At 40.9% G+C, this 22307-nt stretch overlaps 1 protein-coding gene across 1 annotated transcript in view; it reads left to right on the plus strand.

Moving 5' to 3' along the window:
* Positions 1 to 21010, plus strand: part of RIC8B (RIC8 guanine nucleotide exchange factor B) — a 38843-nt gene extending 17833 nt beyond the window's left edge. The window contains exons 4-10 of the mRNA XM_075210184.1: positions 1859 to 1953; positions 8674 to 8824; positions 10402 to 10497; positions 12275 to 12419; positions 12989 to 13133; positions 14563 to 14682; positions 19075 to 21010. Of these exons, the coding sequence (XP_075066285.1) occupies positions 1859 to 1953; positions 8674 to 8824; positions 10402 to 10497; positions 12275 to 12419; positions 12989 to 13133; positions 14563 to 14682; positions 19075 to 19189 (867 nt within the window). The 3' untranslated portion in view covers positions 19190 to 21010. The remainder of the gene's footprint in view (positions 1 to 1858; positions 1954 to 8673; positions 8825 to 10401; positions 10498 to 12274; positions 12420 to 12988; positions 13134 to 14562; positions 14683 to 19074) is intronic.
* Positions 21011 to 22307: the final 1297 nt, after the last annotated feature.

Genomic DNA, 22307 nt, shown 5'->3' on the forward strand with positions numbered 1-22307 from the left:
GCAACACATTTACTCTCACAATTTCCTGTTGACTGCAATACACAATTGATGGTGTTCCCTGTGGACAATATGCATTTCTGTATAGTTTATTTTATTTCTGTATGTGTCTGATTCTGGGGGAAAAAAATGTCTTAAATGCTAAATATATCCTTTGAACCTCAAGGTTGACAATAAACGTGTATCCAGATAAATTAATGCATATAAATTTGATTTTGTGAGTGGCCTGGAAAAGCAGTGTGTAGATCAGGGAAATTGGTGATGCATCAATGACAATAATAAGGATTTTTAAATCCTTATTATTATTGATTTGGAAGGTGCCACGGTGTGCCACAGCGCCTCCCAGTGGGAAAAACGGGGCATGCATAAAAAAGAGACATACAAAGTAGATAAAATAAATGAAAACGCATACAAATGGGTCTGACACTACTAATCATTGTTTCTAGTGTTACCATATGAATTGGTGTTTTATTGCGTTTTTAATACCGCTTCTTGTTCCATTTCCACGCGTTTCATTGTATTAGGCTACAAGAAAATGTGCTGATCTGTCTTTTTGTTTTACTTGCTTTAAAAAAAAATTGAAGGAATGTGTATGTACTCTAAGGTGATTTAGGACAAATAAACCTAGACTGAGGTGTTCGTTTATTAATTATGGTTTAAAATGGAATCATATCCAACTAGTAAAAAAGAGTTTTGGGCAGGACTGAAGAATTTGAAAAACACAACCTGACAAGGGGCTAGATTTACTAAGCTGCGGGTTTGAAAAATTGGGGATGTTGCCTATAGCAACCAATCAGATTCGAGCTGTCATTTTGTATAAGGTACTAAATAAATGATAGCTAGAATCTGACTGGTTGCTATAGGCAACATCCCCACTTTTTCAAACCCGCAGCTTAGTAAATCTAGCCCAAGGACTCCAAACCCTACGATAGTGGCCAGCACTGTAGTGGCCATGCAATTGGGGTTTGGATGAAAACACCTTCTTTGTTACGGACTGTTCTATTTTAGCTGTAAATTGGCAAATTACATTTTTGCCCCACATTAGTGACTTAGTCCTGAACAAGGCTGCTATTCAACCATTTGCATTATATAAGCCCGTTTTGACATCATGTTGCCTCTTTATAAAAATAAAAAAAAACAACAATCAAAGTATTGCATAGACTGTGTCTGTAAACACTGGTGGCCATCAGTTTGTTTAAGAATCTAATTAATACATAATATATTTTTAGAGGTTGGCAACTCTGAAGCCGCCTGTACTAGATCATGGCTAATAAAATGTAGCCTGATTTTAGCCAAACTTTTCAATTTCCACCCAGTTTTAATTCAGCCCTATTGTACTGTACAGTGTGGAGCGATTTCCGCCAATGAAGATCCAGATCTGAGCCTAATTAAGTATTGTACATCACAGGCAGACCCAGAAGCTCTGCTTGTTTTGTGGGGTGATCTAGAAGGAGTCCATGTTAATTATTTGCCATTGACTTCATATGGGCTGATGTATTAATTTGCAGATACAATTCTTATCACCCGATTTTGATTGTTTAAGATTCCTTTGGGTTTATAGAGATTTTTATACGTTCCTATTGGTTGTAAACCAATGTGTTGTATGTGGTGTTATCAGGGGTGCGGACTGAGTCCCAGTGATCGTCAGAGAACACGCGTGATCAGATCTTGCACCACAGCCTTTAACGTAGTCACGGAGTGGGCATGAATATGACAACTTGATGAGAAAGGTGTTTTAGTTCAATTTTACACAACACATTAATCCCTATTTGATGGTGAAGTAATTAAACACTATGCTCTTTGGTATTCCTCAGCCTGTTTTTTGTTTTGTAACTTTCTGTGTCCCATTTGTCTTGCACAGAGCGATGCTCACCAGTTCCGTCACTTGGCCGCCATTTTACGATATATATTGCTCGCCCGGGGCCCGTCTGAAGAGAAGACAGAGGAGCTGCACAGGTCAGTGATGATCAGGATGATAGAAGCATCTTATCTGCACATTCTGCCTATTTATTAGTTCTGCTTGTCAACGAAATGTTCCATAACGTGAAAATAATCTGCAGAGAGAATTTATTGATCTTATTTTACAACGTTTGTGGGAATTGTATCATTACAGACCCCAGGTTTGTGTGAAGTGTATTACTTGGAGTGAACCTGTAACAGTGCTTCTCCTCCAAAGGAAAGTATAGAAGGAGGGTAGAGTTAGTAAAATTTCTAAAAAGAAGAGTGGAGGTGTTGCCCATAGCAACCATTCAGATTTCAGCGATCATTTTCTAGAATGTACTAGATAAATGATGGCTAGAATCGGTTTTAGAAGTTTTAGTAAATCTGCCTCCCTTCGGTGGAGAAGTGGTTTCTAGGCTCACTCAAAAAAATATAATAAAAAAAAACCAAAAGAAAACCCTTCACACAGGTGTGTAACACCTCTAGTAAATACAGTCCCAGTGGCCCCTTGTTGTTATGATTTATTTAACCCCTAAGTAAAGAGGAGGAGGTTGGACAGATTTGCGGGTAGAGGAGCCCATGGAAAAACAGGATTTGTGCCTGCGGCTTCTGATTGGTCCCCCTCCCCCTCATTTCATCCCCTTTGCAGCATCACACAGTCCCTACTTTGCATCTGGGTCTGTGAGACAAACCCCTGGGGCTCCGTGAGCAGGTCAGAAACATTTAACCATTAAGGGGTAATGCAACTTTAAAGGAGTTTTCCATTATTTTTATCTAAATCCCCTCCACTAGTAGAACCATGGACCTCTAACTGGTCTCCTGGGAGGTCAGATCTCCATGTGAGATTGTATAATGAATGCAGCGGAGAGCTGACCAGTGACACCTACCATCTGCAAACCCAACACTCTGGCTCAGCACCACTCTCTTTGAAAACTCATGAAGAATATACTAAGTGATGACTGCCTGGTGGTAAGGATAACAGTGGTAGCGGTATTGTGGGCAACTGCGTGGCCAAATTAGAAACCGATCCTGCTGTTCAATGTCTGGACCAAGAGCCTGTGTGCAGCCAGGAAGGTTGCTGTGCATAGGGAAAAATGAGACCGCTTAATAAAGAAAACTTATCAAAATTAGAGAGATTTTAATTGTCTTATAAGCCCCCAGTTGTTGTTGTCATTAGTAGTTCTAAATAAGGCAGCTTGAATTTTAGGCAACTTATGTGTCGACAAAGAGGCTGGATATCTACTGTTACCCGACCCAAAGACCTTATAAAGTTTTAACATGGTGAAGTGTCGGACGACAGAACAGGGCACATCTTCACCATGAAACAGAGATAAACCGCTGTGAAGATATGGAAGTAAACTTTATCTTAACCCTTTCCCGACAGCAGCAAATTTGCTTCCATGGTCGTAGTTCAGACTTAGTTCGGTGCAGTCGATATAGTGACCCAATACAGCCTGGCTGTCATTGAGTTCTAGGGATTGTTACTTGTGGTACCTGATCACCATGAGCACTGTGTATAACTCAGTGGGGCAGCGTGGTCTTTCCCATTCATCCCAGAAATTCCCGTCATATCACAATAATGACCTCATCGCAGGTTTCCCAGAGATCTGTCTCCGATATTATCTGTCTGTCAACAATGATGGATCCATTGTATGCTGGCTGTAACAATGGGGTCGATCCATCAGCTGCTGTCTACATTGGACCCATTCCTGCTGCAGATACAGCAGGAATGGGTCCTGCTGGTTAGTTAAATAAAAAAAGAAAATATTACTAAATAAAATCAGTCTTGCTATATTTACCTGTTTTAGCACATAAAATATATTTTAAAAAATATTTTGCTATGCTAATAGAAAACCTTATCAGGACAAAGGGTTTAGTAGGGTGCATAAAGGTGTTAAATATCACCTCTCCATTAAATAAACCTATAGAAAAAAGAGTAGGTCTGGTCACAAGTATTTTACATATCTCCTGTCAAGAATGTGGGAAACTGATAAAAACTATGTAAAGTATCCTGCCCTTATTGTTTGTGCAGCCAGGGAGTGATAATATAAAGAACTCATTTCCCGTCATTATCATCGATCGGACTCTTTCTGACGTCTCTTTAATGGCTCCTTACGTATTACACAGGGTTAGTGCAGTACAGCAGCTGTTTCCTCACATTCAGCCTGCTTCTTCCTCGTTCTTTACCACATACGTCGACAGAGATAAAATATTTATTATTTTAATAATTAATTTATATTTTATATATTTTAGCACCAATTAGAATATTTACTCAGACTCACTTTTCCCTGTTGCGCTGGAGCCTCTGTTTGCAGACATGCGTGCTCACTAACTACCAGTATGTATTTGGACCATATAAGGGCATTTAACAAGGCTGCTATCTGCGGGGGCACTTCCTTCATATCAAGCCCCCCCCAGCGCTATCGGCAATTCCTATCCTCTATAGAATCCAAATTCATCTACCTGTTCCTCTCCCCTCTACATCTCCAACCTCCGCTCCACTCAAACTCTCCCGCACCCTCCGTTCGACCGATGGCCGCCACCTCTGATCACCACTTCTCCTTCCTGCCTCCAGGGGGTACCAAGAATCGCGTTTGGTGGCGGTTTTAAACCATCACACGTCGCTGGCGGTTTAGTGCTCCAAACCGCTGCATTGTGTCATAGGGGGGGGTTGAGGCTTCCATGTTAAATGACTATTGATGTGTGGCGGATTGAAAACTGCTTAATCGCCCGCGGTTTGGTCAAAACCACCAGAGAAATACTTTACTTTTTCTTTTTTTTTTTTTTTTTCTTTTTTACCCTACTTCTGATTGGCTAAATCTTGCCATACAAACATAAGAGGAGGCACTATTGACATATAAATTATTGGGGCAATCATTATTTATTGATTAAGGGGAAACATTATTATGGGGATGCTACGTAATGCCACATGTCTGCATCATAAATCATTATAGCCCCCATTAGCAATCATATAGTATTGCCCAGTTAATATAATTATATATTCATATTTCACCCATAATACAATCATTTCCCCCCCTTAATTTAATGAAAAATAACATTTGCCCCCCCATAAGTTAATTATAAATTAACTTTGCCCCTTAATCAATAAATAATGATTGCTCCCTTTATAATTCATAAGCCAATGATGCTCTGGGGCGTATTCAGTTGTTCCTCCGGCCGCCGGAAAAACGAGCGCTCTAAAACTATTACCGTTAATACGGTAATTACTCGCTGAATTTCATCTCGCAGCTCCCTGAGCTACGAGATGAAATTCAGCGTGTAAACTACCGTATTAACGGTTTTTACGCGCAATATTACCGTATAAACGGTAATTGTTTTAACGCGCTCGTTTTTCCGGCGGCCGGAGGAACAATTGAATACGCCCCTTTATGTTCTGAATAGCTGGATAGCCCAAACAACATGAAGTTTGAGCAGTCTCGCCTCTCACAACCACCTCTTTTTTGTTTTGGCTGTTTGGCTGGAGGGTTTCCCGGCGGTTTCTTAAACAGCAGCTTGGTGAATCTGGTTGTTTGTATTTCGATCATTGGTGGTTTGTGAACCTGTTGTTTTCAGCCGTTTTGCAGCGGTTTTGAAACCACCGGAAAAAATGCTGAAAACCGGCGGTTTATGCAATCTGCCCTTTAGTAAATCTAGTCCCAAAACTTTTCCTGTGTTGTTCCCCATATCTGTAACGGGCTCCTTCACTTTGTTGGACCCTCCAGGGCTTTCAAAAGCTCCCTAAAAACTTGCCTGTTCTCCGAAGCCCACCAGACTGCTGCCTAAGTCCCCCGCTTTCTTCCCCCCCATGTATTGATCCCCCCCCCATTCTTCCTTTCCTCCCTTTTAGATTGTAAGCTCTTGTGCGCAGGACCCACTGTCCCCTAGTCTGCTCCTTGCCCCTCTTCCCCACTTACACCCTACACCTCCCTTGTAACCTCCAGCTACCTTTTGTAGCTGGAAGTTACAAGGGTTACAATGGCCCACTGTAATGTTACTTGATTTGTGTTACTTAATACTTGTTATCGGCACTTTTCTGTTCTACTTGCGCTATGTACAGTTTTGTGAATTTGTTTGCTTATGTAACCTATGTCTGTCTAGATTGTACCATCGCCATGTACGGTGCTGCGGAACTTTGTCCCTATAAATGAACTCTAATAACAGCTGTGCCAATGAAATGGCCTTAATCTCAGTTTAAATCTCCAAGTCAGAATTCTGAAAAATGGTTATTTCTGAATTTAACAATGTATGCAAAAGAGTAGCACTTACATTTAATTATTTTTAATATGGGTCTCTCAGTGATACTTCATTCAGATGTTTTTGCTAATGTGTACTTAGGGGAAAAAGAAAGTATTCAAAAAAAAAATCATTTACATCTATAGTGAAGTTCACACATTTGGAATCACCACACTTGGGAGAGACAGCTGATATGTCTTTTGGGTACATTAATGGGGTTTGTAGCTATGGTGTAAATGTTACAATGAGCAGAAGTTTGAAAATGTATGTATGTATGTATGTATGGATATATATCATACATGCCAACTCTCCCGGAAAGTCCGGGAGACTCCCGAAATTCGGGTCAGTCTCCCGGGCAAGCTGGCATTTCTCCCGCATCCCAATCTCACACCGAGAATCGCGTCATTTGACGCAATTGGCCTCGTCCCGCCCCCTCCCGCCCTCCAGTCACGCCCCCTCTCCCGGAAACAAGTTTCCGGGAGTTGGTAAGTATGATATATATACTATTAAATTGATCCTAGTCTCTCTCGGTCTGTGTGTGTTAGGGAATTTAGAGTCTAAGCTCCAATGGGGCAGGGACTAAAGTGAGTGAGTTCTCTGTACAGCGCTGCGGAATTAGTAGCGCTATATAAATAGCTGATGATGATATAGAGAATATATATATATATATATAATTATATTGTGTGTTTCATTAAGCATAACAAAAACGTGGGAGCTGGTTGGGTCGCACAGATCCTCTGTGGAAAGCAGTGTTGCAAATGTTACCGATCCACTCCACATCTAAATCCTATATATATATATATATATATATATATATATATATATATATATATATATATATATATATATATATATATATGTGGAGCATCTTGTAACAAACTCCTCTGCATTCCCACACAGAGGTATTCCTGAGTGGGACATTGTCAAGTGTTTTTATATTTTGAAGCAGACCCCAGCATGTCAGGAGAGGGAGGGGGGGGGTGGTGGCTGCCATGTCCGAGTGATTAATGACCACAGGGGAGAAGAGGGGAGCAGTCATGTGATGTACATACTGGCTTAGGAATGCAAGTACTATTGTGAGAGTCTCATGCTCACAGCCCAAGTCTCTGGTACCAAGATCATTTTCTACACTTGTGCTGCACAGATAAAACTGTCAGGGCCCTGGAAAGGATTCGTATGTCCCCTTACCATGAAAAGATTTGTTCGGGCACAGTGATGCGGAAAATGTAATTTTGTTAGTGGTGAGGGGCTTAGTTTGGGCTTGTTAGGAAGGAACATTCTATAAGATTGGGGAGCATTGTGTGACCATCTGTGCCCTAACCCACATTAATTACCATTGAACTCTGATATAGTGTATCAATAGCGGTAACACTTGTTGGAATCTAGATAACTCTGGATTATATCATTTTGATACACTAATTTCTCCACTTTAATAGGCTACAGGGATGTATACCGTGTATGATGACATTCCTAAAAGGATAGCTGGTTTAGACTGGTTACCCAGTGGTGTTACATTTGCTTCAGTTAACGCAAGTGTAAGCCATTTGTGAGACCACACATAAATGCTATGGGTTTGTGCAATGGATTTGTTTTGCCTTATACCTGCACTTGATATGAGCTGCATGTATTGCAGACATTTGAAAATGCATTCAGTTGCAAGAGGCATGTTTCCCATTTATTTCAATGGCGTTTCTGGCATGTAAAAACCCCACTGAAAATGAATGGGCCGTTGAAATTATTTGCAGAAGCTCTGATAGTGAATAAAGAATTTTAAAATGCATTGTGTTGTCCATGTATCTATATCTTGTGCTAAATGTGCGTAGACCAATGAGGGAACAGCTTGTAGCTGCTCAGATACATTGTCTACAGGCAGCATCACACCCAGCTAATAGCATACACTTGTGCTGCTAAAGTATAACCATTGTTTACACACCGTGAAGGCAAATTGTGAGCTGAGCCAAGTTTATCAGTTCACTAGGAAATAATGACGTCGCTCGGTGCTTCATTAATATATCATGCGTGAAACGTGGAGGTGTAAAAGGTGTTTACAACAGTTACCTATTACACTTATTAGGGGCAGTATGTTCCTGCACCTTTGTGATTTGTGTGGAATTACTTGTTGGGAACATAAATGTCATATTTTTCCTACAAAAAAGCATTACAGTATAATGGAGATATTTTGCACTACAAAAGCCTTTGATACTCTGTAAAACTCTTACTTTGTACTCTGGTGTAATTACAAGCTTCATCGACCCACAACAACTATTGCCGCAGGGCCCCCACCTCTTAATATCAGAATGTGCATGTATATATCATTGTTACTTCTTCCCAGGTGATAACAAAACAAATTTATGCAGTAGAAGGAAAAGGTTCATTTAACTTTAGCTCTAATGTGACAGATGAGAGGCCGGGCCTTATACAGATTGCCAGGACCTCCTGCTACCTCTGCACATATTCATTATTGGGTAATTATTACTATATGTATGTATTTATTTTTTTCAGCAATACAGTCAACTTGTTGAGCAATATTCCTGTTTCGTGCCTGGATGTCCTCATAAGCTCGTCGGGGAAAGAGATGTCGGCAAATAACAACGAGCCAGATATGGAGGCCATCCAGCTCATTCTGGATTTTATGGAGAAGAGAATAGACAAGGTACTGTTGTCTGCAGTATGTTGTGGTAGTATGTTTTTATTGCCAATAGGCATTTTCAGAGTTTCATTGACTGGCAGATTGGATGGGGAAAACACTGTTTCCTAGCTATACCATGCCATTATCTAACAGTGTGTGGACCCTATCACTGTGGTGGCGTGCTTATAGCCTGCTGAGATGTTGAGACACCAATATGTAGTTTAGTGGAACTTGACCTGTGTGTCGCTGTCCCGGGGCCCGAGAGTTGATGTTCTACTGTTTTGGTACCCCCCAAAAATTGGTTACTGATAGAATTTATAATATATCTGATATTCAGGGACCCCAAAAACAGACTCTGGCACCCCACTTTAAGCCCCAACCCACAGTTTTTGCATCTCAGTTCTACTTGAATGTAACTGGAACACGGATAGCTAAGAGGAAGAATGGGCAGCACATCATTGCATTTGCCTTTGCAGTATTTTGTAGGTATTGTGTAGGTATTGTGTAGGTATGATGTGTGCACCAATTCTTTTTTTTTTTTTTTTCTTTTTTTTTTTAATGCATTTAGCCCAAGATACAGCTACCTAAACAGAAAAAAAAGGATTTTTATATATTGGTTACTGGGGGATTTACTGAAACAAAATTTTTATCCGATAGGATATTTCATAATTATGTTTAGACTTGGGTACTCTGCTTCTGATCTAATGGTTCTCTGAGCTTTTCCTCTAAGCTATAACAAGGTTTACTTATTGTCACACACAAGCTGCACTTCTGCCCACCAGTGACCCTGCTTGTATGCACCTCACCATTCCTCCCCCCCCCCTTTTCCCTCTTACCCAATTCAACCACATGTTTATTTTACCCTGGTCAATTAGCTCATTTCATTGTATGATGTTTGAACACAGGGGGGAGTTCAAATACACACATTTATTCTACATATACTAGTCTTATTATTGAAATGTACACCACATTATATATATATATATATATATATATATATATATATATATATATATATATATATATATATATATATATATATATATATATATATAGGCAGCACAGTGGCTCAGTAGTTAACACTTCTGTCTCACAGCTCTGGGGTCATGAGTTAGATTCCCGACCATAGCCTTATCTGTGTGGAGTTTGTATATTCTCCGTGGGTTTTTTTTTCGGGTGCTCCGGTTTCCTCCCACACCCCAATATATTTAAAGTGAAGAGATTACACAATAAAAATAATTTAGAAGTTGGTCATTGGATGCTGCCATAGTTTTTGAAAGTCAGTAAATAGATTGTGAGACAAATTACTAATTTACTGTGGGTCTAAACTTATTTAGTTTTTGTGTTGGGATTTTGGATCCATTCTCTGATAACCGGAGAAAATAAACTGGACTCCTCCTTAGCAGCGGAGACCACAAAGTCTCAAGATGTTGACCTATTGTAGAATCTAATGGATGAATTTGTTTTTGTTTGGAGACCGCATTCTTGTGTCTGGTAGTTGCAGTTTGAATATCATCGCATCACCAGATTGAGGTTTATACAAGTTGATTTACTTTTTTATTTCCTGTTTACAGTCCTTTTCCCTTTTTATCTTATCTCAGGGATGCAGCTACAGAGAAGGTCTCACACCCGTCCTTAGCTTGCTCACAGAATGTTCCCGAGCGCACAGAAATATCCGGAAGTACATCAAAGCAGAGGTAGGATCTTCACTGTATTGCTGCTTTACTGTAGGTGGTCAAGAAGCTAAGAGAATAACTATCCTTGGTCTGACACCATTGAGTCGTGCACAGTGGTGATGTGTTGCGGAACAGTTGTCCTCAATCTTACCCGAACACTTTACGTGAACACGCTTCATGCGATTTGCTTGGTTGCACTTGGCACATACTATTCTTTTGTAATACTTCCATGTTGCCCAATTTCCAAAGAAAGCCGTGATTGATGCTTCTAGAAATGTAGAACTTTAACTACTTTTACTGTACTTACTGTTATGCAGTCTAGACCTAACTCATGGAAACTACAAGCACAAAAATTAAGTGTATTGTCACTTAAAAGAATAATGACATTATTAAGTTAGCCCAGCATGGGTAGATCCAGCTCGTTAACCCTAGAGCCAAGTGTCCTGATCACTTTCCACGATAGAGGTAAATACCCAGACCCCACCTCCTCTATCTCTCTAGTTATGTTCCTTCCCACCCTCTCCTGATTTGATTGGAGAAGTTAATGGATCATCAGGAAAATAAATCATTATCTGTGAAGCAGAGAAGTTGAGCTAAAGGCTGGTAAGATTGCCCTGTGTAGTTTGTGGAATTAGAAGTGGGATACATGACAATGAGCAATAACAATATGAAAAATTCCAATATATAATTATTCACTAACCATGTTGATCAGTTGCAGTTACATCAAGTAAATGAAAGCTTTCCTAGTTAAGCATCTATTAAAAGTTTTAATGTTTTGCTAACGACCTGGGATCATTTTCAAGATAAGCAACCCAAATGGGTTGCAGAAATGAACCAAGTAGTGAGTAACCTGTGCTGTGTGCCATAAGTCAGGATCTATGATGGGGGGCACTGAAGAAAGACACTATATATATCAAAACTACCCACCAGTATTCGGGCCATTATATCATACCACGCCCCAACTTTTCTGCTAAGTTAGTGTATTTTGAGAGAATTATCTCGCATGAATAACATTGACTTGACTTGAGGATTTTATTGGGAGGCAAGGGGGATTATGGGACAGAGACAACAAGAATGTCTGTACAGGCAAGCTGAACTCTGCAAAAACAGTTATAGAAGCTAGGAATATTCCAGCAACATGAATATTATACTTTCATCTGTTCATATTTACATTTGACTTATACAGATAAAAAAATTAAAAAGTGTTACTGATCTTTAACTTGACCTCTTCCTATGTAGATCTATGTACTATTGACCTGGGTCTGCGTGAACAGGGCGTAGATTTCTGTTATGTAAGCTCTGTAGGCGACCACTTTCATAATATTGACCAGGGTAGGTTATGAGATGATTAAAAGCTATTTCCTGTGAAATCTGTCATTAAGGTACAGAATATCCCCCATAAGTTGGTAAAGTGACTGTTCACCCATTAGGATTTGCACAACTCCTCTTTACTGCAGGGTTCAAGAAGGTTTGAGAGTTGCAGCAGTCACCAGTACTCATTTGTAGTGAGGACCTCTGGTGGAGACTTGATGTAATGCTGTAGTAAAGGTAAAGGAGAGGAGACATCTGACAGATGGGGCTAAAATGATAGGTGCCTCTTGACTGAATGAGCTGCTGCCATCCAATCAGGAGCCGGCTAATATTTTCGCTCTGCTACAACATTACACAGTTTACAGCAGCCCCCACCCTCCATGTTTAATCTTCAGTAAGCCTACAGAATATTCCAGTAAGATGACGGTAGATTTATCATTTCGATACTCTGCAACCTGTTCTTCAGTATTATTGGCTCTACTTGTAGGTTCTCCCACCACTGAGAGATGTATCCAGCCGCCCAGAAGTGGGGACAACTGTAAGGAACAAACTGGTGCGACTGATGACCCATGTGGATTTAGGGGTGAAGCAAATTGCAGCTGAATTTCTGTTTGTGCTTTGCAAAGAACGAGGTAGTTGTCCTATAAAGACTTATATTTTGTTCACTAATTTAAGGAAATTTTTGCTAAAGAAATGACTTCCTAAATATATTTCAGGTCCATGTTTGTAAACTTTGTTTGCAAAGAGAGAACATTTTGTGTGATGGCGGATATATTCTGCCTAGTAATAGTATATTCTGCCTAGTAATAGTATATTCTGCCTAGTAATAGTATATTCTGCCTAGTAATAGTATATTCTGCCTAGTAATATTTTTGTGATATCAGGTCCTTCTGCTGATAGCCCAGTTCTAGTTTTCAGATTGAGCAGCAGGAAGTGAATGTTTCAGCCCCATCGCTATTATAGAAAAATTAAAAACCCAAATGGCGCACAGCAGGTTCTTATACTTTGCTTCAAATTTCATGTTCAGCAGGAAAACTTCCTCAAAATATATATAAAACTGAAGAAAAATTTCTTTATTCAATTTTTTTTTTTATTTTATTATTTCTTTATATACAAAAATCTGAACTTGCTGTGCCAATGACCAAATAACTGCTTAGAAAGCATTGCTTGTGCTCACTGTATCCTTCCTTGTACCTGGCAGTGGATAACTTGCTGAAGTATACTGGGTACGGGAATGCAGCTGGTCTTCTTGCTGCGAGAGGTCTCCTGGCTGGTGGGAGAGGCGATCACTGGTATTCTGATGATGAGGATACCGACACTGAAGAATACATTAAGGCAAGACCAAAGTAAGCAGATGTGTGTAGAGCTGTCTATGTAAAGGGTTCTCCACCCTAAATAATTATATGTACAGGTTTAAACTTTGTGTGCAAGTTACACAAGTCTATTGGCAGCAGGAACGCGAACAGTTGCACAGATTCTCCACCTGAAGGCACAGGTCCCACTTCCTCTTCCTCCCCCAGGCCCTGCTCTGCCCAGGTCCCACTTCCTCTTCCTCCCCCAGGCCCTGCTCTGCCCCGGTCCCACTTCCTCCTCCTTCCCCCGGCCACGCTCTGCCCAGGTCCCACTTCCTCCTCCTTCCCCAGGCTCCGCTCTGCCCAGGTCTGACTTCCTCCTCCTTCCCCAGGCCCCGCTCTGCCCAGGTCCCACTTCCTCTTCCTCCCCCAGGCCCCGCTCTGCCCAGGTCCCACTTCCTCTTCCTCCCCCAGGCCCCGCTCTGCCCAGGTCCCACTTCCTCTTCCTCCCCCAGGCCCCGCTCTGTCCAGGTCCCACTTCCTCTTCCTCCCCCAGGCCCCGCTCTGCCCAGGTCCCACTTCCTCTTCCTCCCCCAGGCCCCGCTCTGCCCAGGTCCCACTTCCTCTTCCTCCCCCAGGCCCCGCTCTGCCCAGGTCCCACTTCCTCTTCCTCCCCCAGGCCCCGCTCTGCCCAGGTCCCACTTCCTCTTCCTCCCCCAGGCCCCGCTCTGCCCAGGTACCACTTCCTCTTCCTCCCCCAGGCCCCGCTCTGCCCAGGTCCCACTTCCTCTTCCTCCCCCAGGCCCCGCTCTGCCCAGGTCCCACTTCCTCTTCCTCCCCTAGGCCCCACTACCTCTTCCTCCCCCAGGCCCCGCTCTGCCCAGGTCCCACTTCCTCTTCCTCCCCCAGGCCCCGCTCTGCCCAGGTCCCACTTCCTCTTCCTCCCCCAGGCCCCGCTCTGCCCAGGTCCCACTTCCTCTTCCTCCCCCAGGCCCCGCTCTGCCCAGGTCCCACTTCCTCTTCCTCCCCCAGGCCCCACTCAGCCCAGGTCCCAATTCCTCTTCCTCCCCCTGGCCCCGCTCTCCATGGGATGTATTATTTAGCAGTGGAAGACATGCTGATTTCAATGTTGTGCTGGTCACAATAGAATGTCCTATCCCTGCATGTCCATTTGTACAATACAACTGCTATCTTTACTTCAGCATCAATATCATTATTATCGTTAGTTTGTAAAGCGCTGCAGCACCAGACAGTGGGCAAATAGGACATACATAAAACAGACATACGAAGTATACATTATAAATGCAGACCTGAAAACAGAGGGTATCTAGGGCCCTGCTCATGACAGAGCTTACATTCAAGATACATTGTTTATTTCTGGTGGTGGGAAAACAAGCTGCAGTCAATTTAATTTTAGATGTAATCTGTGGAATTGGGAAATTTGGGAATACTTATGTATCATTCTTCATTCCTGTTTTTGCAGCATTAATCTTATAACTGGTCACGTTGAGGAACCAATGCCAAACCCCATGGATGAAATGACCGAGGAGCAGAAGGAGTACGAGGCGATGAAACTTGTCAACATGTTTGATAAACTTTCCAGGTATTGACGAGACCATGGCTTCTTGCTAAGCAGCAACAGACTTATTGACGCCCTGCACGTCATTGTGATGCCTTAACCCTTTCCTGGGTACCTACTATATACTAATGGCAGCTCAGACTTCAATGAAGGCTGAGCTAATGTTTATAAACTGCATGGGAAGATGGCAGTGATTCAAGGCCCTTTCTCCTACTAGGACCACTGGAACCAGGCTGGCTGTCATTGTCATACATAGTGTTCTTTGGCCTTTTTATGGGGTGTGTGTGTAGGTTGTTGCATAGTGTAGTTTTCGTTATTGTGGGGGTGACCGGTGTAGTGTAAGCTGTCACATAGCGTTGGTGTGTTACTCTATTCCCTGTGTGTTCCAGTAATGTAAATACTGAACAGTGCATCCACACATCTGTCCCCAAAGAAACTCCCTGCATTATGGCCCACAGGCATGGACTTTTCCCCATATTCAATACCTACATTCTCCTCCACAGATAGACGTGTGTGTGTGTATGTGTGTATGTGTGTATGTGTGTATGTGTGTGTGTGTGTGTGTGTGTGTGTGTGTGTGTGTGTGTTGCCTGATTCGCCTGCATTTGAGCACTACATACGTGCTCAAATACAACCAACATATGCTGCCCTATATATGTTACACATGCACACGTCTAACACATTTAGGACAGCACCGTATTTGTTCTAGGGGACGGCGCTGCACCAGAACTGCTAGTGGCCATCGGTCCTTGCTGGAGATTAACAGAGCGGGGACCCAACTAGTGCGGCTTAGCGGAGCACTTTGTGGAAGATGTATTGGGGAAGTAGAGATCTGCCGCGGTGACAACTGTGGGCAGGTGGTTAGAGAGCGAAGCTGTGAGGCTGTATAGACCGGAAGTTGCTCCTTAGTAAAGCAGGAGCTTTCTGGCATGGACAGACTGCTGATTTTGGTTAACGGTTATTATATATTGTGTCATTCCCTATCTCACAGAATTGCTACAACCGTCGTAGAAATTTGGTAAAGTCCTGTAGAATGTTAATTATTATTCCTCTAATATTTACATTAGACAAATACAAAGGGGGGAAATAAAAATAATAAGTTAGGTTATAAAAATGTGTGCGGAGAAGTTATATTGAATTAAATCATGTATTTGCTGCCACGCAGAGGCAATTTTTTTATGTTTTTCTTTTTTTCATTATTTTTATTTGTTCCTTTCTTTTATGTCTACTTAGTTTGTTTTTTTTTTTGTTGTTTTTTTCTGTGGGAAGCTAGCATGAATCCAGCGCTTTCTGTATTAACATGGGTTCTAGTTAAGGTTTTGCGCTGCCAGCCAACCTTTTGTGGACGCTTGGAATCCTACGGTGGAAGAATCGGGTGCAATTATCACATCAAGAGTTGTGTAATATATTTAGTAAAGCAGCGCGTATATAAGAGAACTGGTGCCTGTGCTAACCAGCTCATTAAAAACACATAATTACAGACTAATGGTTAAGGCAACGCCGTTGATGCTTTTTGTGCTCTTTGTAGCCAGTGACAAAACAAAATCATGTAATAGGGCGTGAATAGAAAGTATTGTTGGTATTTAGACTTCAATTAACACAAAATATTAATAGGGAAGGAGCAGCGCATTGTGATATTAGAGGTTTATCTTCTGAATAGCGTTTTGTTTTGCTACAAACAGTCATTAATTCTTTATGTAAAGAACCTCTTTGGTGCTTCTGTGACTGTTAGGATGAAGGGTCGTAGCGAGAATACAGCGATTTGCAGGTATTTATCTAATTAAACTTGTATAGGACTGGAGAACTTGTCTAGGTGAATGAGTGTCTTAGGAGACCTAGAAGCAGGTGAAGGAATGTGACTAAAAGGACTTTTATTTTATATATCCCTTATATATTAAGGGTTATAACAAGGTACAGGAGGAAAACATTCTTGAAAGGAAGAGAAGTATTAGAACACAAGGACATGCACTGACATTGAAGTAGGTTCAGAGGAAACTTAATGAAAACCGACTTCACGGAAAGAGTAGTGGATAAGTGGAATAACCTCCCATCAGAGTTGGTAGAGGCTAATACAGTAGAGCAGTTTTAAACATGCTTGGGATAGACATAAGGATATCCTTACAAAGAATAAAGGATCACATAGGGTTTGAGGTTACCATAGGTTAATATATACTCTCTGCTTTCTACTTTTAAGAAAAGCATAAGTACTTGCCCTTCCCCCACATAAAGGAGAATCTGTTTTAACCTGTGATTGATGTGATGGCAGAAGAGGGCAATATGGCTGCCCCCATCCCTGCTTATAAATAAAAATATACATCACCATTTATTTATATAGTGCCACTAATTTCGCAGCGCTGTACAGAGAACTCACTCACATCAGTCCCTGCCCCATTAGAGCTTACAGTCTAAATTCCCTAATATACACAGAGACAGAGCAGTTCTCTGCTGTATGCAGAATTACATGTCAGTGGGTTTTACTGGAGAGGCATAGAAATATAAAGTGAATACACAGCATGTTTTAAAACAATTGTACTATTAAGGATATATATACTACACACCGTGGAGCCTGCAATTCTGTTGGCGAATCCTGTATTCATTAGAATGCAGCCTATCCATTTACTTTGGTCAGCGAGAGCACCAGTTCTGAGGCCTTATGTCACTGTCTTATAGCAAATCGATGGGCCGCATTCTCATGAAATAATCAGTCTGTCAAATCGTTCCCATCCCATGTATTAGCACACAGCGAGAGTTTAATAGGAAGCACTCCAGTAAATCCGTCCTCCAGTGCACAAAATGAGCTAGAAAATTATCTGTATTCCGGCAGCAGTTCTTAAAGAAGAACTCTAATCTCTCAAACAGTTTTTTAGTCCAAGATACTTCAGCCACAAAACCCACCCCCACCAATGGATCGATAGTGTCCTCTCATTGTTGTTATCTTTGTTTCAAAGGACGTGTAACTGAGAGACAGATGATTGGTCAAACGACACTATACTTGACTTGTCCAATCAGCTGTGACTAGACAGCAGCATCAGAAAATTCACTTTGCTCTAAGACCTGGAAAACACTTAAGGGTAAATTTATCAAGCTGGGGGTTTAAAAAAGTGGAGATGTTGCCTATAGCAACCAGTCAGATTCTAGCTGTCATTTTCTACTAAATAAAACTGATTAGTTGCTATAGGCAACATCTCCACTTTTCAAACCCACCGGAAACCCACAGCTTGATAAATTTACCCCGTAGGGTCTGTATATTGTTTCCACTAGTTACCATTTTTAGGGAGTCTGGAATTCCTTTTTTCAAGAATAAATATATATTCATAATTTGTATCGTCTCCACAGACATTAATTACTGCCTGTAATGAGCATGTACTAAGAGGAAAATAATCCTATCTTACAGCAATATGAAGTATGGAAAAACAAAATTCAAGATATAATGTAACACTATATGGATAGTTTGTCTGTGGAGATTAAGGGCTAGATTTACTAAGCTGCGGATTTGAAAAAGTGGAGATGTTGCCTATAGCAACCAATTTGATTCTAACTGTCATTTTGTAGAAAGCACTAAATAAATGAAAGCTAGAATCTGATTGGTTGCTATAGGCAACATCCCCACTTTTTCAAACCCGCAGCTTAGTAAATCTAGCCCTAACTCTGTTTTTCAGATTGGTATTATTGTGCACCTTTGGAGGCAGATATTTTATGCCCCGAATACGCTCTCCACCATCTATCTCCTGATAAAAGCGATTTTGGATATTGTCGTCATGATGTTTAAAATGAATTGAATGTGCTTATTTATTAGCTTTAAATCAGTAATTAATGATTCCTAAATGAGGCAGAGTCTTGCGGGGCAGATATAATTGGATTAACGTTTGAGAGCCGGCGGGAGCTTTTAAAGGATTGAACGGATTGTCGGCTCTGTAATTAAACCACCGCAGACAATGGCTACAGAAAGAGGCCGGCTAATTCCGAGTGAATCAACTATGCTTCAAGCACCACTAGAGGATGTGCATGCAGAATGTTTCTTGCAGCTATTTTTTTCCCCTTTTTACTGATTAAAATAAAAATGTATCAAGTCGCCTTTTTAATTGGCTACGAGCCTGTCACTGAACTGGTGCAGAGTCTGCGGCAATTTATTCGTTTTAACAATCAAAGAATTAGGGGAGCGGACAAAAGAGGCTCGTATCTACAGCCGTAGTCTTGCACCTTGTCCGGCACTCATTAGGGATCAACTTCACAATGTTACCTTTTAATTAGAGGACAGCAACTGTGCCCGGGAGTCACTTCTATTCTTCCTCCTTTATTTGCTAAACATTGAGGTCTAACAAGGAAAATGTTTATATGCTGCATCTGGGCTATGTAGGAATTATTGTGTTGTTTTGAATAGCCCTTATTTTAACTTTTTTTTTTTTTGTTCCCCAGAGAAGAGATTATTAAACCAATGGGAGTTAGAGCCGACGGAACGATGGCCCCGCTGGAAGATGTTCTACACTGTACGCAGGTCCCCGCCGAGCCAGACAGCTCCGATTCAGACTAAGAGCATCGTCTATTGGTTTTTGTTTTGTTTTTCTATACGGTGATATCTATTACTATTTATACTCTTGATATGTCAGAATTTATTTTCTCTTTATGAAGTAATATATGAAATCATGATTTTGTTACATTTTCACTGTCCCTTTAGAGAAATAAAAACAAAACAGAATAATGGAACACTAGATTACCCGCATCACACACAAGAGAAACATTGGTTTGCCCAACACTCTTCTAACTCGTACTTACAAAATTGTGTTGGAGAAAGTATACTGTAGCCTGATGTTTTATGATCAGTATTAAAGTACATTTCAAGAAAGGTTTCACCAAAATAGTGTCTCTAGCTCCGCTTGCACCTGGGTATCATTAAAGGGTCACTAAAGCTTAAAATCTTCCGTGGAAGTGGGATACGAACACATCGAGTATCCTTCATTAAGACAGCTCAAGGCTGGATTTAATCATGGGATAGAACTTTTTCCTAGGCTAATCACACTTCCTGTCTGTAGTCCTGATCTTGGCTCTTATTGATCTACACAACAAGTGTGCATATATTGTGTGTCTATATGTTTATTAATGCCATTATTATTGCTGCTGAGGAATAAGAAGTTTTTGAAAGAGAAAGGCACCTAAAATTTGGGTTTAATAATGTTCTGATTATTTTGAGACAAGAGTAATGGTTACATGTGATTTACATCTTTGACAGTATTCTACTGGGTGGATTATGCTCACTTGCACTGCCAGTTTGAGTTTCCTGTTCATATCGGCAATTAGCTCTGCTACGGTGAACAATGGCTCAGTGGATGAACGTTAAAGTAAAGCAGCTATTTTATGGGCTGAAGCAAGTGTTGGCTTATCAGCAACTAGTGACATCAGAGGCTTATGTCACGAGTTCCCAGCCAATTGATGGACTGCGTTCAATGTGGCCGAGCCCACAAAATGGCTGCCTCCACTGTGTTCAGGTGGTTTGTCACCTATAACGGTTGGGCCTGTAAGAAGTCTTGTCACTCACAGTAAAGCAGAGCTCATTTCATTAGGAAGCTGTGAACCTTTGCTGCTCCCATTGTACATTTTGACTCCCTCGAATCTGTTTAGCGGATTATTTGCATACATAAAACATGACACACAGGTGAACAAAAATAAAAGCTTTGTTTAGGCATTTTCCTTCAACCCAATCAGAGAGACTGTTTTCACGCCAATATTTGATATGGCTTCACTGTAGCACTGTGGATATGTTGGGCTAGCCCATTGGGATGGGGAGGGGGGTGGTAATGAGGATGCAGGGTGCTGTATTTGTTATACTGAGGGGGGTGGGATTGTTTAAGATGCTGTACTACAACCTAAATGAGGTTGTCCATTTTGGACAAAGTTTCCTGTAGCTTTCTCAAGACTTAAATAGCTGGGGATAGCACCAGGATGTGATGAAGCGTACAATTGCAATTTTATATATTTAATTGCCTTTACCTTATACTTTAAGTTTAGTGGCCCTTTATCTATCACCAGAATATAACTCTTGGTAACGTGCTCTTGTGGCGGATGGGAAAAGGCAACTTCTGCCACTTTTTTTTTTATTTTATTTTTTTTTCTCTCACCCCTCCGCGGACCAATACAATTACTTTTCACTAGGGAACAAACCATGCTGTCTTCTAAATGCTCTGTCAGCTGTCTATTAAATCCTAGTATGAATAAAGTTTGATGAAAATCCAATGTAGAGGGTGATATTCTGTACTGTACAATGAAGATGTCCTTATTCTGTAATGGCATGAAGCTATTTGATGCATTGTTTCTGAATTACCCTCTTCAGAATAAAAAGCATGTTCATTTCTATTTATATACGACTGTTGTTTCTTTTGTAATAAGCATTGTATTGTGTGTGGGAGTTTTTTTTTCAAGCTAGTTACAGGTGTGACAAATGAGGACTTGCTACCCCTATGGTATAACAACCCAATGGGATCATTCAGACCATCTTTGTTTTGCCTGGTAACCAAGGACTTTTTTTTTTTTTAAATAAAAATTTAGGATAACCTATCTGTCCCAAGTATATTTAAATTCCACTTCTGCAATTCTACATCTTCTGTTGAAGGCTATCCCCCCTATTATATACTACCCCTTTTGATAAAGTGATTCTTACTCAAATTTCCCCTAAATCAGCTACAGTCTAGTTTTCCATCTCCTGTCCCTGTGTTCCAATCCTCCTCTACTTAGATCAAGTCATTGATATATTTTAAAGCATCAACCATATCCTCTGTCTTTTCCTCTACGATAAGTGATACAGATTAAAAGTCTTTACTGGTAAGGCTGGGTATACACTACAGAAAATGTTTAACATCTTTAACAATGTTGCATCGGGAGAAAAAAGTCCCGATCAGCATGCCGGTTCATGTGTACACACTATACAAGATTTACCTTCAGATCTGTGCTCTTCATCTGTCATAAGAATCGGCTGAAAAGATCCTGACTCTGCACACTCCATAGAGATCTATGGACACTGCCGGTCCTGAGTGCAGACACACTGCAGAATTGGAACAACGTTGTTCTAAAGTTGAACAAGCTTTTTAGTCTGGTTTAAAAATCAAAACAATACAATGTGCTTTGAAACAATAACTAGTGCATTAGTGTATACAGTGCAACATCAGGCAAATTGGTCATTTATCATGTGATTAACCCGATAATCTGCTGAAATCACTGTATACCCAGCGTAAGTTTTGTGATTTAGATAAGGACAACTATAATAGTGCAGTATCTGCACAATTTCTAATGTTTGTCCTTCTGGAGATATGGCTTCCAGAACTAAACACAATATTCTAATGACCTAGAGTGGTGGAGATGTAACTACATTTTTCCTACAAATTACTTTTTCCTTTGCAACCCAGCATCTGGCTGACCTTCGATGTTGTTTTGTTGTTACGTCAGTCATCTGAAATAGCGATTCCTGTTCGCAATGGCTACCATTTTTTATTTTAAATAAAGAGGAAAAGAATATACAGAAAGAACTTTCAACATAATAAACAATGCAACATGAATATCTAAGATGTCTCCTCATTTTGTGTGTTTCAGAAGAAATGGGGGAGATGGGGAACTGGGGGGGGTAAAAGAGGACCAAGAAAACAGATGAGCAGGGAAAAATA

This window comes from Mixophyes fleayi, chromosome 4 (assembly GCF_038048845.1).
Source record: "Mixophyes fleayi isolate aMixFle1 chromosome 4, aMixFle1.hap1, whole genome shotgun sequence".
Taxonomy (NCBI): domain Eukaryota; kingdom Metazoa; phylum Chordata; class Amphibia; order Anura; family Limnodynastidae; genus Mixophyes; species Mixophyes fleayi.